The sequence below is a fragment of the Salminus brasiliensis genome, chromosome 13 (genome assembly GCF_030463535.1).
Source record: "Salminus brasiliensis chromosome 13, fSalBra1.hap2, whole genome shotgun sequence".
In the NCBI taxonomy this organism is placed as follows: domain Eukaryota; kingdom Metazoa; phylum Chordata; class Actinopteri; order Characiformes; family Bryconidae; genus Salminus; species Salminus brasiliensis.
In genome coordinates, this window is record NC_132890.1 from 16,988,769 (window position 1) to 17,014,904 (window position 26,136).

The 26,136-nt window shown below is 41.3% G+C and overlaps 1 protein-coding gene across 2 annotated transcripts in view; it reads left to right on the top strand.

Moving 5' to 3' along the window:
• The first annotated feature begins 1,924 nt into the window (after window positions 1-1,924).
• Window positions 1,925-26,136, top strand: part of cbfb (core-binding factor subunit beta) — a 38,133-nt gene continuing 13,921 nt past the window's right edge. For both annotated transcript variants that reach the window (XM_072695439.1, XM_072695438.1), the window contains exons 1-3: window positions 1,925-2,406; window positions 2,968-3,054; window positions 4,898-5,014. In XM_072695439.1, the coding sequence (XP_072551540.1) occupies window positions 2,329-2,406; window positions 2,968-3,054; window positions 4,898-5,014 (282 nt within the window). In that variant the 5' untranslated portion in view covers window positions 1,925-2,328. The remainder of the gene's footprint in view (window positions 2,407-2,967; window positions 3,055-4,897; window positions 5,015-26,136) is intronic.

Below are 26,136 nucleotides of genomic sequence, written 5' to 3' on the forward strand. Positions count from 1 at the left end.
AATTAAAGGCCTCTGGCTCCAATATAGCTATATTTTAGGGTTGTGGGTATTTTTGTGGAACATTTTCTTCATTCATTCATTCTAACAGTAAGCCCTTTAACCAAATAATGAACACCTCTTACTATCATATGCACTCAGATAGCATTCAGATAAAATGCGACTGAATATCTTACCTTTAGACTATCAACAATTTCACAAGTGTATGTCTCTGATAAGCTCAGATTCAACAGCCTTTAGTGACAGAACATATACTTTTGTGGTGCAATGCGATGGCCCCTCGCTAAATAAGGAGTTTGCTATCTTGCTCGTTGATTTTGGCATTTGTCCCCATAAAACCAGATCAGACACAGTATTAAACCATACTGACTGCGAGCTGCTGGAGCTGTCACGCTCAGGTTGCAGGCTGCAAGAGCTGCTGCCAACGGTACTGCAAGCCTCGTTAATGTTGGCTACTAGTTTGGTCCTTCTGTGAAAAACGTATTTATTAGTGGTACGCTCTGTAATAGCAGTGTCTCCCTGTCCACTTTTTCTTTTTTAGTTACTTTTTTTACTCTGCAACTTAATTTCTGTTAACAAGCACGTCTTAATTATCTTAGACCCACCTACTACCCTGTTTTACCAATCATATTGCTTTACTTATTGTCAGTTAACATGTTTTCTTTGTTTTCCAATCGGCCAGGTAACCTAAATTTTCTTAAAGTTTCTCACTTGGACCCGTAGTGGCATGGGCCCCATGGGATAATCCGGGTCTGATCTTAGGTTATATGATGTCATTTATCCATAAGGGAGTGGGTAAGGCTGCTTAACAAGGGGCACTAATTGTTTTTTTGTTTTTGTTTTTTTAATGAGAGTGTCCACAACCCCTAAACATAATAGATCCACTTCTATACTAGGTGTTCTCTTCATGAAATGCTGCCCCCCCCAAAAAAAAACCTGACTGTGGCCAAAGAGCTCTGTTTTGTCCTAGTTTCTAAAACTAGCATACTTGAAAGTGTTTTTGTAATATGGTCACAGTTAAGGATTCCTTTCTTAAAAACTCAACCTTGGAAGTGTTGCGTTGTGTGTGGGGGAGTGGGGGGTTGGAGTTGCCTTACTCACCAGCATACGAGCAGTTCTCTCAGTTTTCTCTTCTCCAGATCTCATCTTGACCTCCACAGTTCCCCTGAACAGCCATTCACTGTCTGCACTGTAAACACAAGCTAATTTCTCTTAGATGTCTATTAGTCTTCCCCTGCCTTGTGGACATTGGTTCCTGTCATTTTCAGATCTTTGGACAGGTTGCTGGTTTCAAGGTTTGAGTCAAAAAGAATTTATAATTATTAAGCTTGGAAACCAGTGCTGTTTCATAGCACATTGCTAATCTTCCCTTACGCACAAACAGCTTGTATAATCACCATGGAAAACCACTGCCAATAGAAAGCTCATACCTTTGGGATGAGTTGGAGTGGCGTTCGTGATCCAGAACTAATCATCCCACATCATTTCCTGACCACAGTAATGCTCGTGTGCCTGAATTCAATCGCATCCTCGCAGCAGTGTTTTAGTATAAACCCTCGAAGAGTAGAGGCTGCTAATTTACATGTAACTTTTGGACATGTAGTGAATAGGGGGCGGGACAGACAGACGGACAGACATACAGACAGGTGTTATAGCAGCATCAGCAGAGGAAACAGAGTGCTGTTTAATATAATAGAAAAACAATAAAAGCTCGCAGTCTGAGCAGAGCGTGCTCTACCAGCTTCGCCAACTTTTACCTTGCTGAACGCGTGCGCACTCCGGCTCGGTAGTGTAGGCAGAGTTGTGAATGGGAGGGGAGGAGAAGAGGAGGAGGAGAGCAGGAGGAGGAGAAGAAGGAGGGAGGTGTGTGTGTGAGGGGGGGGGGGGGTGTATTTTGGGTGTACAGTCATAAGTCGGACTCCGAGGAGCCAGGAAGTAACCGTGAGCCATGCAGCGCGAGGGATAAAAAAGTGAAGCGCGAGGAAGAGAAAGACAGCGCGAGCGATAGAGAGCGGCCAGTTCGGGAGTCCTGTCTGACTGAGGAGGAAAAGAGAGGAGGAGGGAGGAGAGAGAGAGAGAGAGAGAGAGAGAGACACACACACGGCACACATACACACTCACTCACACACTCTTTTGTGCCAAAATAAGGCGAATATTACGACGAGCACGCTGCTCTCTGCGCGCTGCAGTCACCCGCACGCGAAAGACGGAAGGAAATAAGAGCGGGAATCCGGGGAGAGAAAGAGAGCGAGAGACTGAGAGAGAAAGAGAGTTTGAGGCGACGTTTCTCTCGTTAAGACTCGGCGGAACAGATCCTACATCGCGCTCAGGATGCCGCGGGTGGTGCCGGACCAGAGAAACAAGTTTGAAAACGAGGAGTTCTTCAGAAAACTGAGCCGAGAGTGTGAGGTAAGCTCAACTCATCACACACGGCTCAGCAAGTGGCGGAAACCGAGCTCAGTCACACGGCCAAGGGCAGCAAAACAACAGCAAGGCGATGCGCTCTCTCTGTCTCTCTCTCTCTCTCTCTCTCTCTCTCTCTCTCTGTCACTGTTAGCCGACACCAACTTAGCGCTACTCCGCAAAGTTAGCTGTTTTACGTTACCTGCCAGAGTTCCTGACAGACTTCACCTCTGCGCTTCATGCTGTTGTTCCGGACTAACTTTAAAAGCTTTTCTATATCCGAGCATTAAATAAATAAATGCGAACCCGACCGGCATCGACCCGTGTCACCGTCACCCGGCTACAGCGCATCCCTCTTTACCGAGCACCAAACTTCAGCTCCTGCCTGTCATATTTACACCATGTTTAATTTTATTGTGGTCGTATTTAATGAAGCTGTGAGTAAGTGAAGTTAAGTGGAGTTTACATTAACTGCGGCGTCATGGTCTGAGAACAGCGTGGACGACTAGCTAAGAAAGTCTCATCCTCTCTGAATTAAGCTGTTGTTGCTTCTTCGTGTGTCTGCAGATTAAATACACCGGCTTCCGAGACCGACCGCATGAGGAGAGACAAGCCCGCTTTCAGAACGCCTGCAGGGACGGACGATCAGAGATAGTGAGTATCACTCTTATCTTTTCACTGAGACACAGTCTTCATCTCTTTCAGCTTTCACATCACCTTCTCCACCCACGTAGATGTAACGTGTAGCACCTTCTGCTTTTAGATTTTAAAATGAGGGTTTATTTCTCCTTCAGTGTTTAAACCCTCATTCATAAATAGTGAGCAGCAGCTTTAATATCCTTTTCAGAAACAATCAGTAACTGTTTATTGTCTACACCAACACGAGATCTTATGACCGGCTGAATTTGAATCCAGTCACTTGATTAAGCTCGTGTCAGTGTCAGCATCTTTTACAAGCAGCTCAACATGAGCTATTAGACACCCGGAACTGGCTACCTTCACTTCCTCGTTTTCTTTATGTCTCAGACAAGTACGAGAAAGACCCTGATATTGTCATATAATCGTGTGCGCTAATATTGTTCAAAGTAAAGCACAAGTTCAGTGGCTTGAGGTGAGCAGATAAATGGTTTGCCCCTGAGCCCCTGGATTGTGTCTGCTTTTGTCTTTTCATCATCTTCAAAGGGCTGTCTCGCTGCTCGCCGTGTTGAACTCGAATGCGTCTAATTGTAAAGACTCCTAGTCTGTTAGTGTGTTAGCAGTCTGACGCCGTTAGGTTCCCAACCACAGACACTGTAATCTGTTAGTTTTAATGCAACTGAGTGAGAGCGAGAGAGATTTGTCGAGCGACATTCACACTGTTGCCAAAGTGAGCTGATCACAGATTGGTAGATCCCACTAAAATATCCCAGGAAAACCTCCTTAAACTTCATTGACCAGGTTTTATTTATTCATTACATTATTAATTAAATTAAAAATTTGTGAAATTTGAAATCTGTTGTGAAATCAAGAATTTGTGAAAATTGCAAAAAAGAAAAAAACCTGCTGTGTTGATGGTCTCAGGGTTACACATATAGTGTGCCTGCTATGACTAACACAACAATGATCACTAGTTTAATTCATATAATTGCTGCAACAGAAAGGTTTGATTTTCCTTCTAGAGTACAAAATGTATAAGCTTGCTCAATAGAGTGTGTGCACAAGCCTAGTAATATAATGTAAGTGAAGTGTAATAACAGGACATCATGTTCTAAAGGCTATAATGGGATGCTATCAATGTGTGTGCATAGTATGAACCTAATTTTCTTTTGATTTATTACATTTCATTTGTTTGTAGTGCAGTAAATTTTGTCCCTAAATATTTGCTGATTTGGAAAACAAAAGGGTTAAACAGAAAATACCGGTACAACTTTCTGTTAAGGTCATTTGTACCAGTAACTCCTGGACATTTGTTACACAATTTATATCCAGCTCTGAAGAGCAGAGGCGCACTGTAGAGGCGCGTCTCTCAGTAGTTCATACACTCACACTGTTATTGAATTACTGCGCCATGGTTCTAAACCAGTGTATTAGACCTGCTGCGATTAATGTAAGTGAAGGGCTGCATTTAAAACAATTTATTGATTTTCTACCTCTCTTTCTCTGTCTTTCTGTTATCTTGCCTAGTCCATTCCCTTACTCCCTCACTTGTTTCCATCTTGTAGTTACTCTTTAAAATCCTGTGTGCCCCAGTCCAGCTTGCCAGCAGTGAGAGTTGGTAAAATAGAATCAGATGTGCGTAACTCAATACTTCAAATAGAGAAAATGATGACTTGTGTTTTTTTCTCTCTCTCTCTCGCCCTCTCTCTCTCTCTCTCTCTCTCCTCTTCTTCCCCTGGCCCTGGCTCCAGGCTGTTTTCCTCTTGCCCTTTTTTCTGATGTGCAAAAGAAATGGCGGGCTGCATAATTAATGCTCGGGCCAGGCTTTCTGATGCTGTTTGTATTGATTTCTCTCTAAAAGGCTTTTGTGGCGACCGGCACCAATCTCTCACTGCAGTTCTTCCCCGCCAACCTGCATGGGGAGCAGAGGCAGATGCCCACCCGAGAGTACGTGGACTTCGAGAGGGAGACGGGAAAGGTAATCCCCGTCAATGTTTGACTGACTGACTGACTGACTGTCTGTCTGTCTGACAGACTGTCTGCCTCTCTGTCTGTCTGTCTCAAGCTCACAACATTAGCAGTCTCCTTTTAATAAATGCATTGATCTCATTCCGCCTGCCCTTGTCTATCCTACAGTCACCTCCTGCTCTAATTTTGAAATCCCCCACTCTCTCTCACCCTCTGTATAATAATAAGTCTTTTTACCATGACTTTTTAATGAAGAGTCCTTTTAAAAGCATATACACAGCCTGTATAAAATGTGAAATGACTGGAGAGTCTTCTTTCTATTCTCACATTTCACAGTGTAGGAATTGTACAGAGACTCCTGATTCTGTCGGGTCTCCGTTTTTGAAGGGCGAAGGCCTTGGTTTTCTGTAATGATACGTTTCTGTTTCACACATCTTAAGGAAAAAATGAAAACTTGCACTCTTACACTTGAGCTCCCTGCAAGAAAAACACCCTCTCTGAATGAAGCATGTCACCGTTTTCCATTTTATACTTCAGCTGTAATATTTTATTTCAGCTGCTTTATTATTTTAGACATGGCCACCGCTTTTATATTTTTCAACTGGTCCCGCCACCTCCCCCTCGCCTTATATATTCATGTGGGATGTGTAGTCTAGTGCAGACTGTCCAAGCCCATAAGAATGTAAAATAAACCCATACCATAAGGCCCTTGTTCCATTCATAACTTTTATTAAAACCATGTATTTTTTCTGTCGTGGCTCTTTGCTTTTTTGGCCATGGCTCCTTCTATTATAAACCTAACTGTGTAAGGATAGTATGTAATCTTAAAAGAGACACCCATCAGTTATAGTGTGCCATGAGCAAAAGCATTACAAATGCAGACCCAGGACCTTCCCCGTCATACTGTATGTAATAGTACCCATATTAAAGAAACAAAAACTGCTGAGCGATTTAAGGTTTTTTTGCGTACTGTCCTGAGAATGTTAAAACAGACAGTGAGCTCCTCCACATTGTTCCCATCAGTACAAAGGCTCGAGTCATCCAGAGATCAGTGAGTCATCTTGGTGTCATATGAGCCTTGCTTTCTCTCTGATATGGATGTGCTTTCAGGCCCTGTGAAAAAGCCTGAAGAACTCCTCTGCTTATCACTTTGCTCTGCCTTGTTACCAGAGTAATAACATGCCATATTTTCTGAGCAGCCTTTCTATATTCATGTTCTGTCCAGTATGAATCAGATCAGAACAAAAGAACAGTTTATCATGCACTGATTTCAAGGCGGCCTTGTGGCAGAGTGAATTCGTAAACATCGCTATATGATCTGATAAAGAAATATCATAACAAAATATGACGGCCAGTGTGTTTGAAGCTACAGCGAAGCACTAGGACCAATTAATACTCATGCAGAAAGATTCTCTGGCAGTCAGCCCCTGTAGACTTTCTCCTCTGGCTTTGGTTCGTAATGGAGTTTGTTTGAGATGCATTAGCAAGGCACTTCTTGGCTTTTGTTTGTGTTTTTTACTTCACGCTCGGGCAGTTGTGGTGTTGTTGACTTTGCTGCTGCTGAGGGGTTGGAGGCTTTCCTCACGGGCAGTGCCTCGCTAAGATGCACTCATTAAAAATGCATCCGTAGGAAATCGATGGACCTTTCGGCCTCCGGGCTGACGGACTAATCTTTGGCTGTTAATTATTTAAAAAGGAGTGACAGGTTGCGCGTGTGTGTAGTGCTGTGCTGATGAGTTGCTTAGGATTTGTGTGTGTGTGTGTGTGTGTGTGTGTGTGTGTGTTTGCGAGGTCAGGCCTGCTGGTAACCTTATCTCCCTGTCCGTCACCTCTGGCAGAACTCAGAGCCATGCAGCTTTAATGAGCCTCACACTGTCCGCTTCTAAAACATCCCCACCGGATTTAACAACACATTCCCTTGCCTTATGCTAAACAGCATTGCGCTATATTCCTGCTGAATCCAGCCTAAAGTACATGCTGAAGAATCTGGTGGGGGAGAGGCACATGATCAATGGTGAGCATTATTGCTTTATAGCTGGCGTTATTAGTTTAGCCTCCTACCATTGAGGAAAACTTGTAGAAGATGTGGTGATTTTAGTTACTTAGCCCAGATACTGGAGTTGACAATTTCTGTAACTTCATTTTCATTTGGACATTCTTGGAAACAATAGAACAAAGAAAACACAATTGGAATATTGCTGTGTTGCCTCTAGCGAGAGTTATCCTCGAAGACAAGGGACTGCGTTATTGGAGATAATGCTCCAAACAATAGGCCTTGACAGGTTTATACTCAAGAATCAAGTTTTAGAGCGTGGGTTCCCTTTCCCCTTTGTTCAGAAGGAAACCCTGCAAGACAAACTGTGCTGATAAGGTCTCTCTATCTTTCTCTCTCAGTCTGTGTGCCTCTCTCAGCCTCACACTTTCTTTATTGGTTTGCATCTGCTCAACTGCAGATGCAGTGTTTGACCCACTAAATTCCCAGTAGACCACTGCTGTCAAACCAAGAGAGTTCATGTGCATTCTCCAACCTCTGCTCCTAATTAAACTGATTGTTAACCTTTTGCACAAATAGATCCTTCCTCTGCCCTAAAGTTTTAACAGACTGCAGCCAAAAAGCCCTCAAATACGTAGTGTCTTAGCTGGAAAGTACACAAAGTCACAGTAGATCCAGACACGTTAAACTGTCTGAGGCAGGGGCTGCTTGTATTTTCTGGCTGCCTATTGGCTAAGTATGTCCCAGTAAAGCTATGTATTGGCTAAGCCTCCAATCATAAATCAGTCATCAAACGGCTCATTCGTCACTCACAGTGGGCTCTCTGACGGTTGTTTCACTATGACTGTAAAAGCCCACTTTGTGATAAAAGCTGACTCAAGTCATAAAATAAGAGTGGGGTACAGTATGGCAGATGTGTTTAAATAATACAGTAAGAACACAAACTTTGAGAATTCCTCCGTTTTATTGTTAGTATTTTTATTTTGAAATGCACCACCTATTTGCTATTTACTTAAATGTATGTACTTTAGTGCTGTGTTTTTAGTGATGAAGCTTCAGGTTGTTCTTAAGAATGATGTACTTCTCTGAATTGATGCTTTAAGCTGTTCACCTAAGATGATCGAAATGAAAACCAAACCAAAATTCATTTAAGCTTTTGCAAGCAGACACAATGCTAACAGTTATTTACTTACAACTCAGAAAGGCACATATAAGCTGTGTACTTCTACTCTGTTTTTCACTTCTGTGTTTTCCTCATTTAAACTCAGACAGGTTTGTAAAGGTTGCAGACTTTCTCTCTAGCTGTGCCTCTCAGTTTCTCGTTCTTTTAGGCTTGGGGGAGGCTCTCGTCTATAATATTCTTCCTCTGCAACCCCCTCTTTTTGCGCCCTTGTGTTCCTCTCCTCCTCCTTCCTTCTTCTCCCAGTCTTAAACGCAGGCGTTGCCAGCAGAACCGGAGCTGGGCCAGTTTAAACTTGGCCTGTGGCGGGGGACAGTAGTATTATCTGAGTGGGGCGGCAGAGCCCCCGCAGCACAGCTTAAGTACAGGCTCCCAGTGTCACTGCAGGCTAATGGGAACCAGCTGTGGGGGAGGTTAATTTTAGCGGTAGCTAGCATGGCCTAGGGAGGAGATGTTAACCCTATCCCAGCCAGGAGCTCTGCTAGAAGCCTTCAGTGATCCAATAGTTAGCTTTTATGCCCATACAGTGTGTTTCTAATGCGAGTCGTGGAGTGAGGCAGGAGTGTTAGATGTTAAAAAACTCTGTAAAAGTATATTTACAACTGTAAAGTATTATTGTTGATCATGTAATAATGGTAGTCAGTTCACATATGTAAAAATAAGATTTTTATGACTCAGTGGCAAGACTACCAAAAAAAGAATAAATGAAAAAGTCTCAGAAAAATACACTATGACGAATAGTAAAGTTCAAACTGGTTCATTGTCATTCATAAGTTTATTTTTATAAGTAAGTTTATTTCATAAGTTTATTTTTCTAAAATGCAAAGCTAGAAAAAAATAGACTGATTGGACTGATTTATTTACAGTTTTCAGTATTTTGCTGCCTGTGCTGTTTTCTTGTGAAGAATTTACATTTACTGCATGGTGTCTGTGAAGTCTTGTACACTTTTTCTGCAAGTAAGACCACATGGTTCTGACAAATCTAATAATTGTGATTGATTCGTATCATAACTAAAATGACTTATTTCAGTAAACAGTGACTCATTCATTTCAGGGCTGTCCATGCTTTGTCTTTTATATCTGTTTGGAAGGCTGTGTGAAGACCTGTGATCTTGACTGTGATGCGGTGTGACAATCTTGGGCACTGGAATTTTGCTGGAATACAGCACATTCATGATGATGAAATAGTTACTTCACATCAGTAGTTGACAAACAAACAAACTAAATAATTTTGAGTCTGTACCACACATCACTCATGAAGTGATTTCACTGCGGTGTTAATTAACTGGATAATCAAGGTCAGACTTACTATAATATATTGATAGTTTGGCTAGTTATTCAGTCAGAATGTCACATTAAATTAACTGTTTACTAGAAATGTGACTAGAAGTGATTATACTGTAGTTTTATTTAGAAGCACTTACCTAAATTGTGTGGATAGATTTTTTTAATAGAATCACAATGGTCGCATTGGACCAGTATCAGCTGCTATTCAGCATGCAGGGACTACTCAGCATGGAGGGTATTAGATCAGGGAGAAAAAAACAAAAATACCACATAGCATCTTCAGCTGTCAAAAGGGTGTCAGTCAGTATGATCAATTTATTTTGCAATTTGTACTATAGATTGGTGTCATAAAATAAATTAGAAATGGATATATTAAAAGTGTACACCAGTTTTTTGAAGAAAAAAATATAAAATATATATTTCTTTCAATTTAGCAGAACTGTTCAGTTTCCCTAGTAAGTTTATGTAGAAAACTAAAATGTAATTTCGGGAATGTGTGCCCATATTCAATCAGAATAAAAATTACAACAGAATTAGAGACTGTGATGGGCCACGATGGAATCAAAGCATCACACATATTTGTACTTTTTGGAAATGTATTTGCTTGTCATTATATTTGTTACTTTTAAACAAAGTGAGCCCATTAGACAGCTATTTAGATTGTACTTCTTAGAATCTTAGCAACTCATGGGCTAAAAGACTTAAACACTGTGCACCTGGTATCTGTAGTTACTTGTCATTTGCCCTTCATCTAAACTGAGTGTAGCTTCTCATTGTAATGCTGGAGGCATGCTCAAAGCGAGAGTTATACAGTCAGAATGCATCTCTTTCATATATCCTCTGTCTCTACCACTTAAACCCAATCACGTTGAAATGTGAGCTCTTTGGAGATGCGGGAGCTGTGTTTCAGCTGGGAGACTTCAATAGGTCTGATGCTTGGCCCCCCTCTTCTCCTCTCTTCTTTCTTCCCTTGTAGCGTTTGTGTGTGGTTCGCCTTTTTTTTTTTTTTTTTTTTTTTTTGCTTCATGCAAAGCAGAAATGAGGTCCGTCTGCTTAAGCCATGCTAGCTGGGGCATTTGTCGTTCTCAGTGAGGGAGGAAAGCAGCAAAGCAGCAGCAGGGTTGTAAACCGATTAGTGGGGAGCTGGTAGTAGCAGCCAACTTGTGTGTGAGACCCTCCACAGTGTGGAGTAGGCCATTGACACAGGAACCTAGACTGATCACGAAAATCTTATTTCAGAGCATCCCTAAATTGATGCTGTTTGTGAATATCAGCTTCGTTAAGAGAAGAGTCTAAGACTGTGTTTCACAATCAAACTTGTTACACTTGTACACTTACACTTCTACTGAATCCAGGGCCTAGTGTACAGGCCCGTGTTGTGAAGCCACACCGAGGCGTGGCTCTTAGACTCTATAAATCTTTGCTGTGTCTGTGTGCCTAAGAATGTTCGCTTGGGGGCAGATAGCGCAGGGAAGAGTCTGCCTAAATGACTCCATTATGAAAGGGGCTGCAGTCTGAGGCTCGCCACAGGAATTAGAGTTTTAATAGTTTTGTGTTAAAGCTTGTTTCCCAAGCTTTGAATGTGTGAGTGCGCATGCGCGCCGGCGTGTGTTAGTAACGCCGCGTTTGTCTGTACATGCTTGTGCGCCTGCTTTTCCTGCATTATTGTGCGTGTGCATAAATGAGTTTGTGTGTTTGTGTGCATCCCAGCCAGCCTTTGCCCTACACTTACTAAGTGCATCTCCATATTCATGACTGCTCATGTGCCACAGAACATGTTGTGGAGCAACGTGGCGCCAGTTTGACAGTTAACCCTAAGACGGAGCACGTGAGCAGAGAGAAGGAGGAGGAGGGGGCCTTCAGTGGGCCTGTGCAGCTCACTGGAGGAAATCAAACAAGGAGCAGATGAAGGCCTCTCATCTCCTCTCCACTCTTCTCCTCGGGAGCAGGAAGTAAGGAGCTGGCTTGACGCTTTCTGGTCTAGTGCGTTCTGGTCTCAGATCAGGCTCTGTGTGTTTTATTTACTCTGACTGTGAGCAGTCCAGCCATATGGCTCAATTTAGGAGCTATGCACTGTGGTCTCACATGGTACTCTATGTACTTTTCTATATAATGCTTGGACTTTTGTAAGGTAGTGTAAGCTCAAACTGAAGGTTTTGCACCACACGGACAAACTAATGACTGGATGGAATTGTGCCTTGAATAATCAGCTGAAAAAAAAGCTATAAAAAGCTGAAGAACATCTAATTTGTAATGGAAACACCATTTAAAACAATTTTAGCAGCCTCCTTTCTATTTACAACATATGGCATGTACAGATTTTGGTGATTTGAGCGGTTGTTCAGGGGTTCTTAGGAAAAGGCATAAATTTTTTTACATCGATCACAACTCAAAGAACCATTAATAATGTTATGTAATTACCATACTGCTCAGCTCTACATCTAGGTATTAACAGCACAGTGAGACATACGGTTGGTATTAAATGTGGCTAGCACACTACAAATGTACTTGATTTGAGGCACAGCCCAGGTCAGAGCTGTACCTAGTAACTTATCTGGGCACAGCACTGATGCCGATGAGGATGTATGTGTATGTGAACTCTTGTGGCAGTTGGATTGCACTCAGGGCTGGGTGGAGTGATGGATGGCAGTTTCTGTGGAGACATGGCGGGGCTGTGGCGGGGCTCATGTTTCCGGCCCGCTCGAACGGAAGCCGCTCAGCTCAGTGACATCATCAAAGCGAGTCTGCTAATTGATTCCTTCTGCATCTATCACAGCAGAGTTGGATAGGACCCCAGTACCCCATTCCCGACCCTTTGTTCACTGAGACAACAGTTTTTAATTCTTTAGTGAAGAAATGGCTTGTTGGTGGGGGTTTTTTTGGTATGCTTATCATGCTGTATTCTTTGTTTTTTTTAGAAGACTTAAGAGGAAGGGTGAAACATAGTAAAAGAAAGAAGAAGAAAAGAGCGTCCTCATTGCCTTTTCCCATTGGGTTTCAATTATAGCGCTCTGCTCAAGTTTCCTCATCCTGTCTGTCAGCCTTCCAGTCACACCACTCCGATCGATGACCTCTCCCATGCACAGCAGAGATGCAGAAACACATCTCGTTCTCATCAGTGGCCATATACATAGTCCACGCACTTTGGCTTGGTAGTCACTTTTTGGCAGTGTTATGATTACAGTGAAGCTCTTTTAGATGCTTGAGTCACTGTAGTCTTCCTTTGGTGTGTTCTTTGATCTGTTTAGGTTTGTAGTAACACAGACAAGTACACAGGACAAAGCAGATCTTTTTAGCTCTGCCTTTTCAAGTGGCAAAACAATGGTGATGTGCTGTGGCAAAGTATATATTCAGTATGGTCTTTATGACTGTATATTTTGCTGTTATTAGAGTCTAAGCGCTTCATTTTCAGACAGTGTGTACAAGACAAAGCCAAAGCCACCCAAAAGTAACTCTTACCAACTCAGGCTATATTTAAATATATCGTCACTGTTGACTATTGTAACTTTTAAATAGAAAGGAAAAACATCAACTTTTAAAGCCCCCAGGGTGCCTGTGTCTTGTACAAAGACAACAGCAAACACATTCACTATTTTTGTTAGACACAGATGGAATTTGACCACTGCTTTTAACCCATCTGTGAAGTGAACACACACATACACACTAGTGAGCACATGCACACGTTCCCAGAGCAGTGGACAGCAGGGGAGCAGAGATGGTTAACCACCACTACCTGGGAAGTTCTCAGAGAGGTCTAATTGGCAAAATGAGCTGATGTATAACTTTTCTGTCTTTATTTTTGCATTCACGCTGTAAATTAATGTAACAGGTTTTGATTCCTAGTAAGTGAATGCACAATTTCACCATGCATTCAGCATTATCAAAATGTTAAAAAGAGCTTTAGCCACTATGGTCATGTGGGGTAATGTGTTTATATCCCAAGCCATGCCACTATGCCATCAGTGGCTGAGAAAGCTCCGCTGTCTCCAGATGGGTATCACTTATAAGCAGTGTTGGCTGGCACAAGCGTCCGTTAGCTTGTGTGGTGGAACTGGGGACCTAGCTAATTATGCTTAGCTTTGGGCTGTATTGCCAATAGGAATAACCTTTGGAAAGTCTTATTATGCTAGGCTTAGACTTAATCTGGGTCCAGAAAACTAGTTAGCAAAAATATTACATTGCAAACTAAACACATTTTCATGATACACAAACTTTACCAAAATATTTTGACAAGCAGATAAAACACACTGGTTGTAGCAGATTTTATCAAAAAATACTAAGATTGGTATTCCAAAATGAAAGTTTAAGGGGTCTAATCATATTCTTTGTAATGAAAAAAGTATACAGTATTATTGTTTTTTATGCACTAACTACATTCAGGATATGCTCTGAAAAGCATATAACCAAATTAATCACAATCCCAATAAAGTTTTGTCATATGATGCAGCTCAACCAACAAATAACATCATTACTGTGAATGTGAGAGAAAACCTTACGACTGAACTGTCTCAGCGCTTACCACAGCTTGCATAATTCTTTAAATAATGTCTATTTATGTAGTGGATGACACTTGAGACAGCAAAAAAAAAAAACCTCAAGGTTTTGTTCCTGTTTAAATGATGACTAACATCCCACAATCCCATTGTGATGCCTTTTAAGTCTTATAAACAGTGTTTCAATTACGAAAATAAAATCTGTTATCTGTTTTTATATGACCACTCTTACATAGTATCATGCATAACTAATATCATGTAACGTAACTTTATAGAAGCTTTACTGCTACTGCAGTGTCTAGGTGGCTCTACACAAGGCAGATCCTGTTCTGTTATTGTTATAGCACGCTTCATCTCCACTCCCTCGGAAACACGGAGGTCTGCTCAGGAGCACAGCACTGCTGTTATGTTTGGACCAGAGCGAGAGAAAGAGAGAGAAAAAGAAAAAGAGAGAGAGAGTTTACCCTTTTTTGGCTGTAGTGCTGAGTGCACTCTTTTCTTGATGATGCTGCAGACTGAGGTGTTTTGCTTCACCGCCTGTCTCTTGCCATTCGAAAGATTTCCTTTCCTATGAGTGTGCCTTACTCTCTGTAGTGTAAATGAAATTTTGATGGAAAGCTGAAAGCCAATCTGGGGACTTATTTCAGCTCCTGACTAATATCTGTGGAAGTGCTCTGTTAGTAAAATGCTATTCAAAGCTAACAATTCTCTGCAAATGTTCATTCTTCATTAGCCACTGCACCATATTTGGCCTAGTATCTTTTATGTATTTCTGAACACATAGGGTGCAGTAGGGGGTCAGGTCTTTGGATTTTGCCTGGATCCTGGTAGCATTCCATGGCTTTGTCCTTTGCTCCTGTCAGTCTCCCCAGACTTTGGAGAAACACATAGTGTCATTGATGGACCAGGCTGTTTGAGTTTGGGGTTATTTTACTCTCAGGATACAGGTGAGAAAAACGACAGCTTGGTGCGGCCTGCATTCCTACTGCCTTTTTCCAGGAAAGAGCCTCCTGACTGGCCACAGAAGGTGTCCGATATGGCCACCTCCTTGGTGATTTGTCAGCTTACACACTGTGGCAGTTAGTCCATGTATTCCGTAACTGGCAAATGAAATTTTCCTTTGGTTATTATGTTTTACACCACTATAACACACCAGCTTAAATTTACATTCTGTGAACATTTCATGACAATTGGACTAAAATGAAAGAAACTGTAGAATCACATGTAAAACATGTTTCACACTTTTACACTATATTCAATATTTAAGTTCCTATCCTTTTGTCAGCATAACTTTGCTTGTCCTCAGTAGTTTCTGGCAGGCTTATGTGTTCTGCTGGAGTGAGTTTTTCTGTATCACTGATTCCAGCAGCTTTTGCTTTATTTATGTTGAAAATACATGTCGTTGTGTATGTACGTATTCTTGGATATAGTTACATTTAATTTATGTGTTCACTATTTGTAGTCATAGTTCACATACTGTTTTAAAGCTGTTTTGTGTTGGTTTGCAAACTGTTTGGGTGAATTGAGTGTCTCCTCGTTATGGACTTTAGTGAGGTTGCCTCAGCCAGAGCTGTGGTTGATGCTGTAGAGCCAAAATCAAATCTCTCCTTTCCACCATATTCTACCCCCCGACTGTCACGTCCTCGGCCATCTTCACAAACAAAAGCTCTCTTGCAGTTGTGCTTAACCAAGCCACTGCTGCAATATATTCCCACTGTTATTTCATATTGCTAAGAAGATACTCCATACTCCATTTCTACTTTTTCAACCTTTGAAAGTTAAAGTTATCACAAGAGCTTGGCAATATATTTTAAACATAGAGTATTCAAAACGATTTTATAAGATATGTCAAGACAATATTCTAAATATTGCACCGACTATGCTTGTTACCATTTGTGTGGAAATGTAAAATGTAAAGGTTTTAGCACAATGACTTTATTTGACCATCTCAAACAACATAAACCAGTGCAGTTTGTTGAGTTAGTGAAATGCCACAAAGAATGTTTATTATTAAATGTATATATTTACATACACAATTAAATATTCACAATTTACATATACAGCATGCTGTGTTTGTGGTGTTACAAAGAAATACTGATACTTTAACACCATGTTAAGGTTTATCATATATATATCGCTATTTCTTTTAAGCATCTGAAGATATGGGATTTTTATCGCAGGCAATTATAAAGGCATGTTGTAAGTTTGTATGAATTAATTCTCACTTGTCACTCATTGAAATCATCACAGAATTTTGTACGTATATTCAGATATAATTTTATAACAACCTTTACATCGAGTTATTTTGCCATTTGTCCTTCTTTTGACATCAAACAAATGACAAAAAAGGTCAGAAATAAGAAATGAAGTGTAATGTAATATAAATCTAATGTATAACAAGACTACAGTCATAACTTTAGACATCTGAAGGTTAAATGAAGCTGAAAGCCAGACTCTTTGTTTCTGTATTCGGTTCCCCTGAAAAAGTAAAAACTAGGACTTTTGCAGCAAATAAATAGGAAATAAATTCAGAATAGTTGCTTCTTTTCCCAAGTAGAATTGCTCAACAGCTTAAGTAAAAAATGTGTCAACTTTCTCAAATATGGCATAACAGAACTGTTTGTCCCACTTCAGGACAGCATGATGAATTATCAGTAGTCAGGTTTACCTGAGGGCAAATCATTTCATCTCATTTTCTCAAAATGGCACACATCTGTTCAGCTGGGTCAGCTCAGGCTTCCACTTTGTATAATGGTCATATAAAGCCATTCGGGTGTGTGTGCGTGAGTGTGTGTGTGTGTGTGTATTTAGCTGGAGGGTGTTGAGCCTGATGGTGAGAGGTGTAATTATAGGGTTGGGATGAGAGGGGTACACACATGGGGCGGAGCCACCCTAATGTCCCTCTGTTTTTGTGTGTTTGACAGGTGGTGTGGACTCATTGGGGTTTAAAGATGTTTGTGTATGTGTGTGTATTTATGCAGGAGTACGTCTGTTGGGTCATTTGGATACGTGCTCATGGGCGTATCTGGTGGGAGTTTGTGTGTGTGTGAAACAATAGTGCAAACGTTAAGGTTGTGCCTTTCTCTGATTACACAGAGAGGCATGCTCTATCTGTCCAACTCTACTTTGCCTAGACGTGCTTCGCACCTGCACCGGGCCGCACCTGTTTTATGTGTGCGCACGCATGTGTGTGTGAGAGATAGAGAGAGAGGAGAGGGACACTTTATGTCTAAAGAATTTGTGTTAGGGACAATGACAGCTTTACAATCAAAGGATTTTACAAGGAGTCAGACACTGGAAAGAAAGCGGGAGAATTAGATGAAATGAGACAGAAAGGAAGAAAGAAAAAGAGAGTAAAGAGAGACAGCTGTGTATCATTTTCCTCAGACAAAAGGAGTGGAGCCTCAGTTTACTCCGCCCACTCCATTGCCCCTGATACTGACTGTGTGTAAGCGTGGATCTGTGTCCCCCACGGCTGTTAATATCACTGTTCTGAGAAAGCAGCTGCCTTTTTCTCTTAGTCAGCAGCACACTTACCATAAAAACACACACACACACCATGCATACATACAGATACACGCACAAATGATCCCCTTGTTTAGTCAGGTCAGGGTCACACAACACCAGCACACAGGTCCTGTCTGTTTGTGCTGCTTGTGATCACTGTAGATATACTGGTTATATCTTGCATTGTGTGCTGTTGTTAGAAAACTGAATTTACTGAATAATAAATAATAAGCTGGTAAGAGCCAGAAGCAAGCACTGGTTATGGAGTGAATCTCACCTTGGAAAACAACATTTATTAGGCGATTCTTCATAGTTTTGTGTGGGTATTTGTAAAGTTTCTGTTTATATGATTGTCTTCAGATTTGTAAAGCATTTCTGCCTTTTGCTTAACACTTACCTAACATCAGCGCTACATTTAGAAACTTTGGCTGCGTCCCAGTTGTGTATTACACACTAATACTATTAGGAAAAAATTAAATATGAATTTTAATAGAGCAGGTTTGTTTGGCAGGTTAGTACACAAGATACTAACACATTTACCTTTCCGTTTTGCACTGCATTGTGGGATTGACGGTGCTGTTTGTTTGCAATCTTTGGCCTTTAAACAATGATGTTGCATTGGATATCATTCATAATTCAGTGCCTTCGTAACTTCCGTAATTAATCGACATGCCCACACATTCAGATAATTCACAGGGCAGACAAAGTGGTCCAAATCTGATTTGAAAAAGATTTTATTTGAGCTACTTGTGATGTGAACATAGCCTACCTTACTGTTGATTTGTTGTTAGTAACATACCTTTGCTGTATGGTGTAGAATACGAAGAGACTGTGTGACAGTAGGAAGGGAGTGGACTGGAGTTGTAAATAAATTCTGCTTTGAACTAAAAGACTGCAACACGATGCATTCAGGCACTCATTCCAGTCGGACAATACTCACCATTAAGGTACTCTGATCAGATTGGATGCCTATAAATGACAGATTATATAGATATGGTAATTTTAGAAATACTTAATTCATTTTTCTTTATACATGTTTTCTTCTGCACGTGGTCATTCATATATTTAAGACCTAATGTGGTCATCTGCTGAGGTGGGTGTGTATGGGGTATGACTGCATTGTGCATGTGCATCGGGGATTAGACCCCAGTCATTTAGGGCGAAGGTTATGAGCGTGATGCTGGGAGCTGTGGAACAGATTTGAGAAGTAAATTGTCCAGTCACTTCTCCTGAAACTGTCTTAGTCATCACACTGGCTGGGGAGCAGCTGTGTATGTATTCTATGTTGTGGCATATTCTGCTTGTTTCTAAAAGGCAGGTGGGCTTTTTTCATTCTCAGTACTGGAGGTTTGCTGAGTGTTATTAAAGTGTTGACTCTGTGGTGGCCCTCATTCAATGCTCAGGCAGCTGATGCTGCACACTGGGATCCATACCATTTTTACCATCTCCATCTTTCACCCAGTTTTTCCTGTAGAGGGGGAAAATCCAGAAAAGCCCCTGGGAGCCCTGACTCACACATTGACATGTCTGAGTAACACACACACATGTATATGCACACACAGCAAGAGACATTTTGCCGCTGTGTGAATAACTCTGTGATCAGCAACTGCAGAATAATTAGTACTTGTGTTAAATCAGCCATGCATGCATGAGTCTCACACTCACTCACTCTCACACTTACTCTCTTTGCTAACAAAAATCTCCACTCACGAGGTGTGTGGACACAATGCTCCTCTGTCAGCGTGCGTATGAGTGTGTGTGTGTCATGGCCCTCTCCACCCCCAGCAGTACTGGCCTCCTCCATTCTGTGCTTCAGAGGCTCCAGCAGTGTTTTTCTTTCTCTCTGCGCACTTCAGATCTGCTGACGAGAGACTGGCACGCGACCGGAGGAAGGGCAGCCTGCCAGCCGCCCACCATGAGGTTACTACGGCAACAGGCGCTGGGCATAATCTCCCTCAGTCTGTTCAAGTTCAACTCAAATTTAATCAACTCACCTCATGTCTGTCCAACTCAAATCAATGCTGATCTTCTCACAGCAACTGGTTTCTTTTCAATTCAGTTGTTATAGATTAAACTCAAAAAGGAAAGTCAGCCACTATTGATAACAGGGCATAATTTGTCTAATTCGTCCCCATGATTTTGAAAATTAACACTATTTAAAGCACTGATTGTTGGATCTGATTTGGGTTTGGATACAGCTTTCATGTTTGATCATCATAGCATAACCCCATAGCAACCACCTGGTATGCAGAGCAACCACCAGCAAAAACAGCTTCTTCCTAGTGACTATGTAACAACAGATTAGCAATTGCCTGGAAGCACTTCAAAACCAGTCTGTGCCATTTTGTCTTTTTGTAATGCTTAATTCATTAATTTTACACTTTTTTGGCAGACAGTTTTGTTGGAGATTACAAACTACGATTACAAAGACTATCTTCCCCTGAAACCGCTAAAAATAACACTCTAGCAACACAAGTTTAGATCCTAAGTGAAATATATAACGGAATGCATTCTTTCAGAACCCAAACTCAACCACTTCCTCACTTCTCACACTTGCAAATACACGTGTTTTGACTTTTGAGTTTCTGTTTCATTTTGTGAGTGTATGAAGTAAAAGAGTTGAAACACACCCTACATGCTTACATGAAAGCACAGTAAAATCCAGGCATTTCCATGTTTACGTTGGAAATCGTTTTAAATGCTTAAATCCAGTATTTCAGAAGTGCAGCGCTGAACCTGTTGATCCGGAATGAAACGTAAAGGTAATGATAATGCATTATGGTATAACCATTTGTTAATATGTAATCACATATTTGTATAGCAAAACAACAGTAATAACTTTAGACCTCTAAGAGTGAAGTACATTCTCTTTGCTGCCATACAGAATGCCTGGTATTCCCCGTTCTTTTCATCATCGTCATCATTAGCATCCTCCCCTTTGTGATGGAGCGAATCATCAGCAGTTTGAACCATCCAGTGTCTGCTGTGTCCATTGTGTAATTCTGAGGAATGGGGAAGTAGACCAGAGAGTTAGAGAGAGGACAATGGAGAGAAGCTGTGTGTGCAAATCCATCTCACTTTTTTGGGGAATACTTGTTTGCGACCACCCACTCAAAATTGCTGTGTCTTCATAGCTGTCTCGGGCAGACTTCCAATTAGTGCGTCTCAAACGAGGCTTTTTACATTGGGTTTTACAGAAGCAAAACAGGCTCTCTGCTATTCCCTGTGGAGCTGTTTGGGTGCTGTTTCTCTCTGTTTGTATGTCTACCCCTGAACTCATCTCAGCCTCACACAATCACGCCACCCTCCTGCAGTGGATTCTATGTCCTCTTCGTGGAGGTGCTTGGCGGCCTCTGTTGGCTGCTGTGCAAGTAACGTTCTGCTGGTTTCATCTCATTTCCTGCATAAATGTGTGGACAATGGGCAGCCTAGCTCATTGGGCCTCACCATGTGTGCATGTGCGTGTACGTTCCATCATGACACAGACAGATCGATGTTAAAATTGCATGTTAAGGTTATTGGGTTCATTTGCTCAGCTCAAGCAGAATCGATTTAGATCTTGAGTTTCCAGCAGAACTTTGCGGCGATCGTGTGCTTCCTCACAGTCTTGCATACCCTTTGTGCCTAAGAATGCAAAAGTGTGTAGGGATTGGTGTGTGTGGTTCTCTGTGTGTGTATGTGTGCGAGCTTGATTGAGTGTCACTCACTGGGGTGTGGGGGATGTGGGAGCTGTCGGTTGGCTCTGAAGAGGAAGTCTGTGGTTAAGCCGTTTTCTACGCTCCCCTCTCCATGTAGCAGCGCTTAAAAAAAGCTTGGCTGTCCTTACAGATGTGGAAGCCATTTTAGTGGAAAGCAAGCGAGTGTGTGTATGTATGTGTGTGTTTGTTTTCATAGATTTTTAGGACCAGAATCTTCTGAATTGGTTGAAAAAAACAACACATAATGTCAAGGTAAACAAAACATTTTAATGTTTTAAAACTGAAATAACAGAACGGTGTCTTTTTGGTGACTGAGGGGATGGGATTTGGTTTAGGTTTTATTTAATTTTATATGGTCGCTGTCAGAACTAAACTAAAAAAAACTCTAAACTTTCAATGGAAGTCAATTTGAAGACATTTGAAACATTTCTATTGGTCCCTTCAACATGAACAGTCAGTTCTTGAAGGCAGAAAAAAATATCAAGCGTAAGGGTCTCGTTAAAATACCTAGACAACTGGGTTAGAAAATCTTCGAAACATCAGGCAGGTCTTGTGCGTTTTTTTCTGGTATGCAGTGGTCAGTACCTACCAAAAGTTGTCAAGAAAAGCACAAATGAACCCACGACAGGGTCCTGGGCACTTAGGCTCATTGGTGTGAGCCGCGGAGACCTCAACTCACAACTTACAGGACCTAAAGAATCTGATGCTAACATCTCGTGCCAGATACCACAGGACGCCTTTAGAGGTCTTTTAGAGACCTGCACTGTTGTGGCGGCACAAGGGGGACCTACTCAATATTATAACTATCTACGAGAACAGATACATTTTGCTGATTTTCTGAGTGACAATAAGGGAGCAACTCCTTAACCCCTTAACACTCCAAGGCTTTTTACACACTAATACGTAGTAACTGCAGGGACTTCTGTTTGAACTGGCAATTCATACAATCTGGTAACAGATTTGTAATAACATGTTCGGCCTGCCAGCGGACCATAGTCTTTTTATAGGGTTAATGTAGATTCTTATTTATTTTCTTAATAAAACGTAATTTATTTCATTTACAACTTTTTGTGCACAGGCCACATTGAATTAGTTGTTGTATTTTACCATTTGACTATTTTAATAGTTTGTTTGTTTTTGTTATTCTCCTTTCGACACATGAGTGAGTCACTGTAGAAGATGCTAAGTAAACTTATTTACGCTGCATACATAAAAGAAAAATACACACCCTCTGCAGCACATTTCTGCACATTTTAATACAAAATTGTCTCTGTTTGTTAAATTAAACATTTGGGGAAAAAAACATGGACAAAAGTCATGACATACAGCGGGGCCAAAAAGTATTTAGTCAGCCACTGATTGGGCAAGTTCTCCTACTTAGAAAGAGGTCTGTAATTTTCATCATAGGTACACTATGAGAGACAAATAAAAAAACAAGGAAATTACATTGTAGGATTTTTAAAGAATTTATTTGTAAATTATGGTGGAAATAAGTATTTGGTCAATAACAAAGGTTCAACTCAATACTTTGTAACATAATCTTGGTAGCTGTAGCTGGTATTTTGGCCCATTATTCCATGCAGATCTCCTCTAGAGCAGTAGTGTTTTGGGGCTTTCTCTAGGCAACACAGATTTTCAACTCCCTCCACATATTTTCTGTAGGGTTGAGGTCTGGAGACTGGCTTGGCCACTCCAGGACCTTGAAATGCTTTTTACAGAGCCACTCCTTTGTTGCCCAAGTGGTGTGTTTGGGATCATTGTCATGCTGGAAGACCCAGCTACGCTCCATCTTCAGTGCTCTCACTGATGGAATGAGGTTTTGGCTAAAATCTCACAATACATGGCCCCGTTCATTCTTCCCTTAACACGGATCAGTCGTCCTGTCCCCTTGGCAGAAGAACAGCCCCCATGCTTCACAGTAGGTATGTTGGTTTTGGGATGCAACTCAGTGTTCTTCTTCCTCCAAACACGACGAGTTGAGTTTTTACCAAAAAGTTCTATTTTGGTTTCATCTGAACACATGATATTTTCCCAATCCTCTTCTGGATCATCCATATGTTCTCTGGCAAAATTCAGACGGGCCTGGACATGTGCTGGCTTAAGCATGGGGACTCACCTGGCACTGCAGGAGTCCCTCTTGGCGTAGTGTGTTACTGATGGTAGCCTTTGTTACTTTGGTCCCAGCTCTCTGCAGGCCATTTGTCAGGAGATTTTTGTTGGCCGTTCACATGATCATTTTGACCCCATGGGATGAGATATTGCGTGGGGCCCCAGATCGGGGGAGATTATCAATGGACTTGTATGTCTTCCATTTTCTTACAATTGCTCCCACAGTTGATTTATTCACACCAAGCTGCTTGTCTATTGTAGATTCACGCTTCAGGTCTACGATATTCTTCCTGGTGTCCTTCGACAGCTCTTTGGTCTTGGCCATGGTTAAGTTTGGAGTCTGACTGGTTGAGGCTGTGGACAGTTGTCTTTTATACAGATAAGGAGGTCAAACAGGTGCCATTATTACCCCGAAACGAGAACGGGGACCCATGAATGGCGGCCCATGACTTGAGGTTGTGTGTAACGGCGAAATAACATCACGGCTGTGACGAAACGGTACTGTTATTGCCCCACAGCTCACTCCCTTTCGTGATGTGTTGCTTTAATATGACCTAAGTAAGTGATCTAAATTAGCAGTTTTTTTTTTTTTTTTACAGCAAGTGTTGGGGTTGTCCCACCCATAAGCTGTAATTGTGATTGGTTGTAGTTCTGCTATGCGTTGATATCCTGTAACAGACTTTCCCCCATGGGTGAAGCATCGCTTTGAGGTGAGTTGCAGGGATGCCGGTGAAGCAGGCTCGGGAAGAAGTTACAGGGCTGTAAGAGCCAGAAATCTTGCTTGTTTGTGGATTACCAAATACTTATTCTCCACCATAATTTACAAATAAATTCTTTAAAAAACCCAAAATGTGATTTCCTGGATTTCCTCTCTCATCTTTCTAAGTAGGAGAACTTGCACAATCAGTGGCTGACTAAATACTTTTGGCCCCACTGTATGTAATGTTATATTTTGGTTTGTTTGTAATAGTTTTTCTTTCTATATTTTAAATTATTAACATAAACTGTTTAGACTTATACTTAAGTCTGTATGCTTGTCATTTTACAATAGGTGGCCAAACATTTGCATTAAACTTTATCATCCCTCGTCCTAACATTGTATAAAAACAAAGTGTGTGTGACTGTGTGTGTAGGCAGGGGGAAGGCAGGCCTGAGTTTGTGAAATGTGGGATTCAAGCAGGCCCGTCTATGAGACCGGCAAAGACTCCCCTCACCCCAGTGCACCCTGGGAAGGTTCTCGGGCTTGGCTCGCTCGTAAATGAAACCCCTGTGCTCCTAGGGCTTGAAATAGCTCCTGAAAAAACTGCAAGAACGCAAGCCTGCCCATGTATCTAACAGAAAAACAAACTCGGCCCACTCCACATCTGACACCGCCTTTCAGCCCCTGTTTTTTTTTTTTTCTAATTTATTCTTGATTATTTGTTTACCTTAATAAAAATACTCCTTCCCTCCCAAGCTGTAGAGCTCGCACCACTAGTTGCTGGCTGCCAGTGTGTATAGGATGCTGTCTGGGCTTTGCACATGCATCCACACACTCGATTGAGGAGGTGTTGTATCTCTCACTGCTCTGCCTTTAATTGGTTCCTCTGATCACTTCCACATGGCTGCTGGCAGCTCCATCTGCCACCGATGTGTGTCCCTCCCAGCTCATTGAACAAGTGCATGGTGGGAAACAGGATGTCAGTCACCCTCTAGGTAGCAGGCCTCAGCACTTCCTGTGTTTTTTTGTAGTAACATACTTTTGAACTCCAGTGATTTATCCCCCCACTGAGCTGATTTCTAAATGATTGTTTGACAGTGCTTTTCGGTGAAATCTTATTGTTGTCTCTTTGCTGAAAAGCTGTGTACGTCTGCTGTTGCTGTGTTTTAGCAGGAATCTGTGGGAAAATTCAGTTTAAGAATTTAAGATAGCTGTAGTTTGGGATTTTTGTAAACTATGGTTTTTGCTCTCCAAACAGTCATCATAGTTATCAAAACAAAATCTGCTCCACACAAACACTGCAAGTCAGCTGCTTGTTTAACATTTCTCATAAGACCTTAATATGATAATATAGGACAGGTGTCTTCACTAGAAGTTTATTAGATTCCATTACAGTGTTCATTTACTCAATTCTTAAAGGATTAAGCTGTGACACAAATCTAACACACATAATTCAGCTAACTAGGGACATCTAAAGGTAGTAATGAGACGTATTAGTTGGGGTTGATTAGGGATGGAGCTAGGGGTGTAAGAAAATATATCTCAAGATAGAATCAAACCTCTGTATCATTATATGTATTGTATCGCTGGGTTCTTGCCAATACACAGCCCTAGTTTAAGCTAAAGTCTGCAAGAGTCAAGTCATGTCGAATTGATTTGTATAATGCTTTTTACAACCTGAAGTTGTTGCAAAGCATTACAGATTTAAACAAACAAATTTTGATTTGTGTGGGCTATTTACACTTTGACCATGGAGTAATATGTTGTAGGACCTTTACATTTAAAAACAGTCCTGTTTAATGTATTGTATTTATGTTGGTTATCAAATAGTGCTGAAAGAAGAGAGAATTATCTTACATATTCTACATAGGAATGGTTGCCATGTATATATGAATATGTAAATAACTCTTAGATTAGGTTTTGTGGATTTGCTGGAGGGTGAATGTCCCATCATGTTATTAATAGAGGAAATTGGATTAAATGGCAGAAACGGCAGCCACTCGGGAAGCTCCTGAAAGTGGTTAATGGGATATTTATGTAAGTGTGAAATGAAGTTGATAGTATAGGTGTATACTGAATATGTTTCAGGGGAATATTCAGGAGAAATGCTTTTTCATCACCGGTTGATATGAATATACTCTGTAGACTGCTTAATGAATGATAGG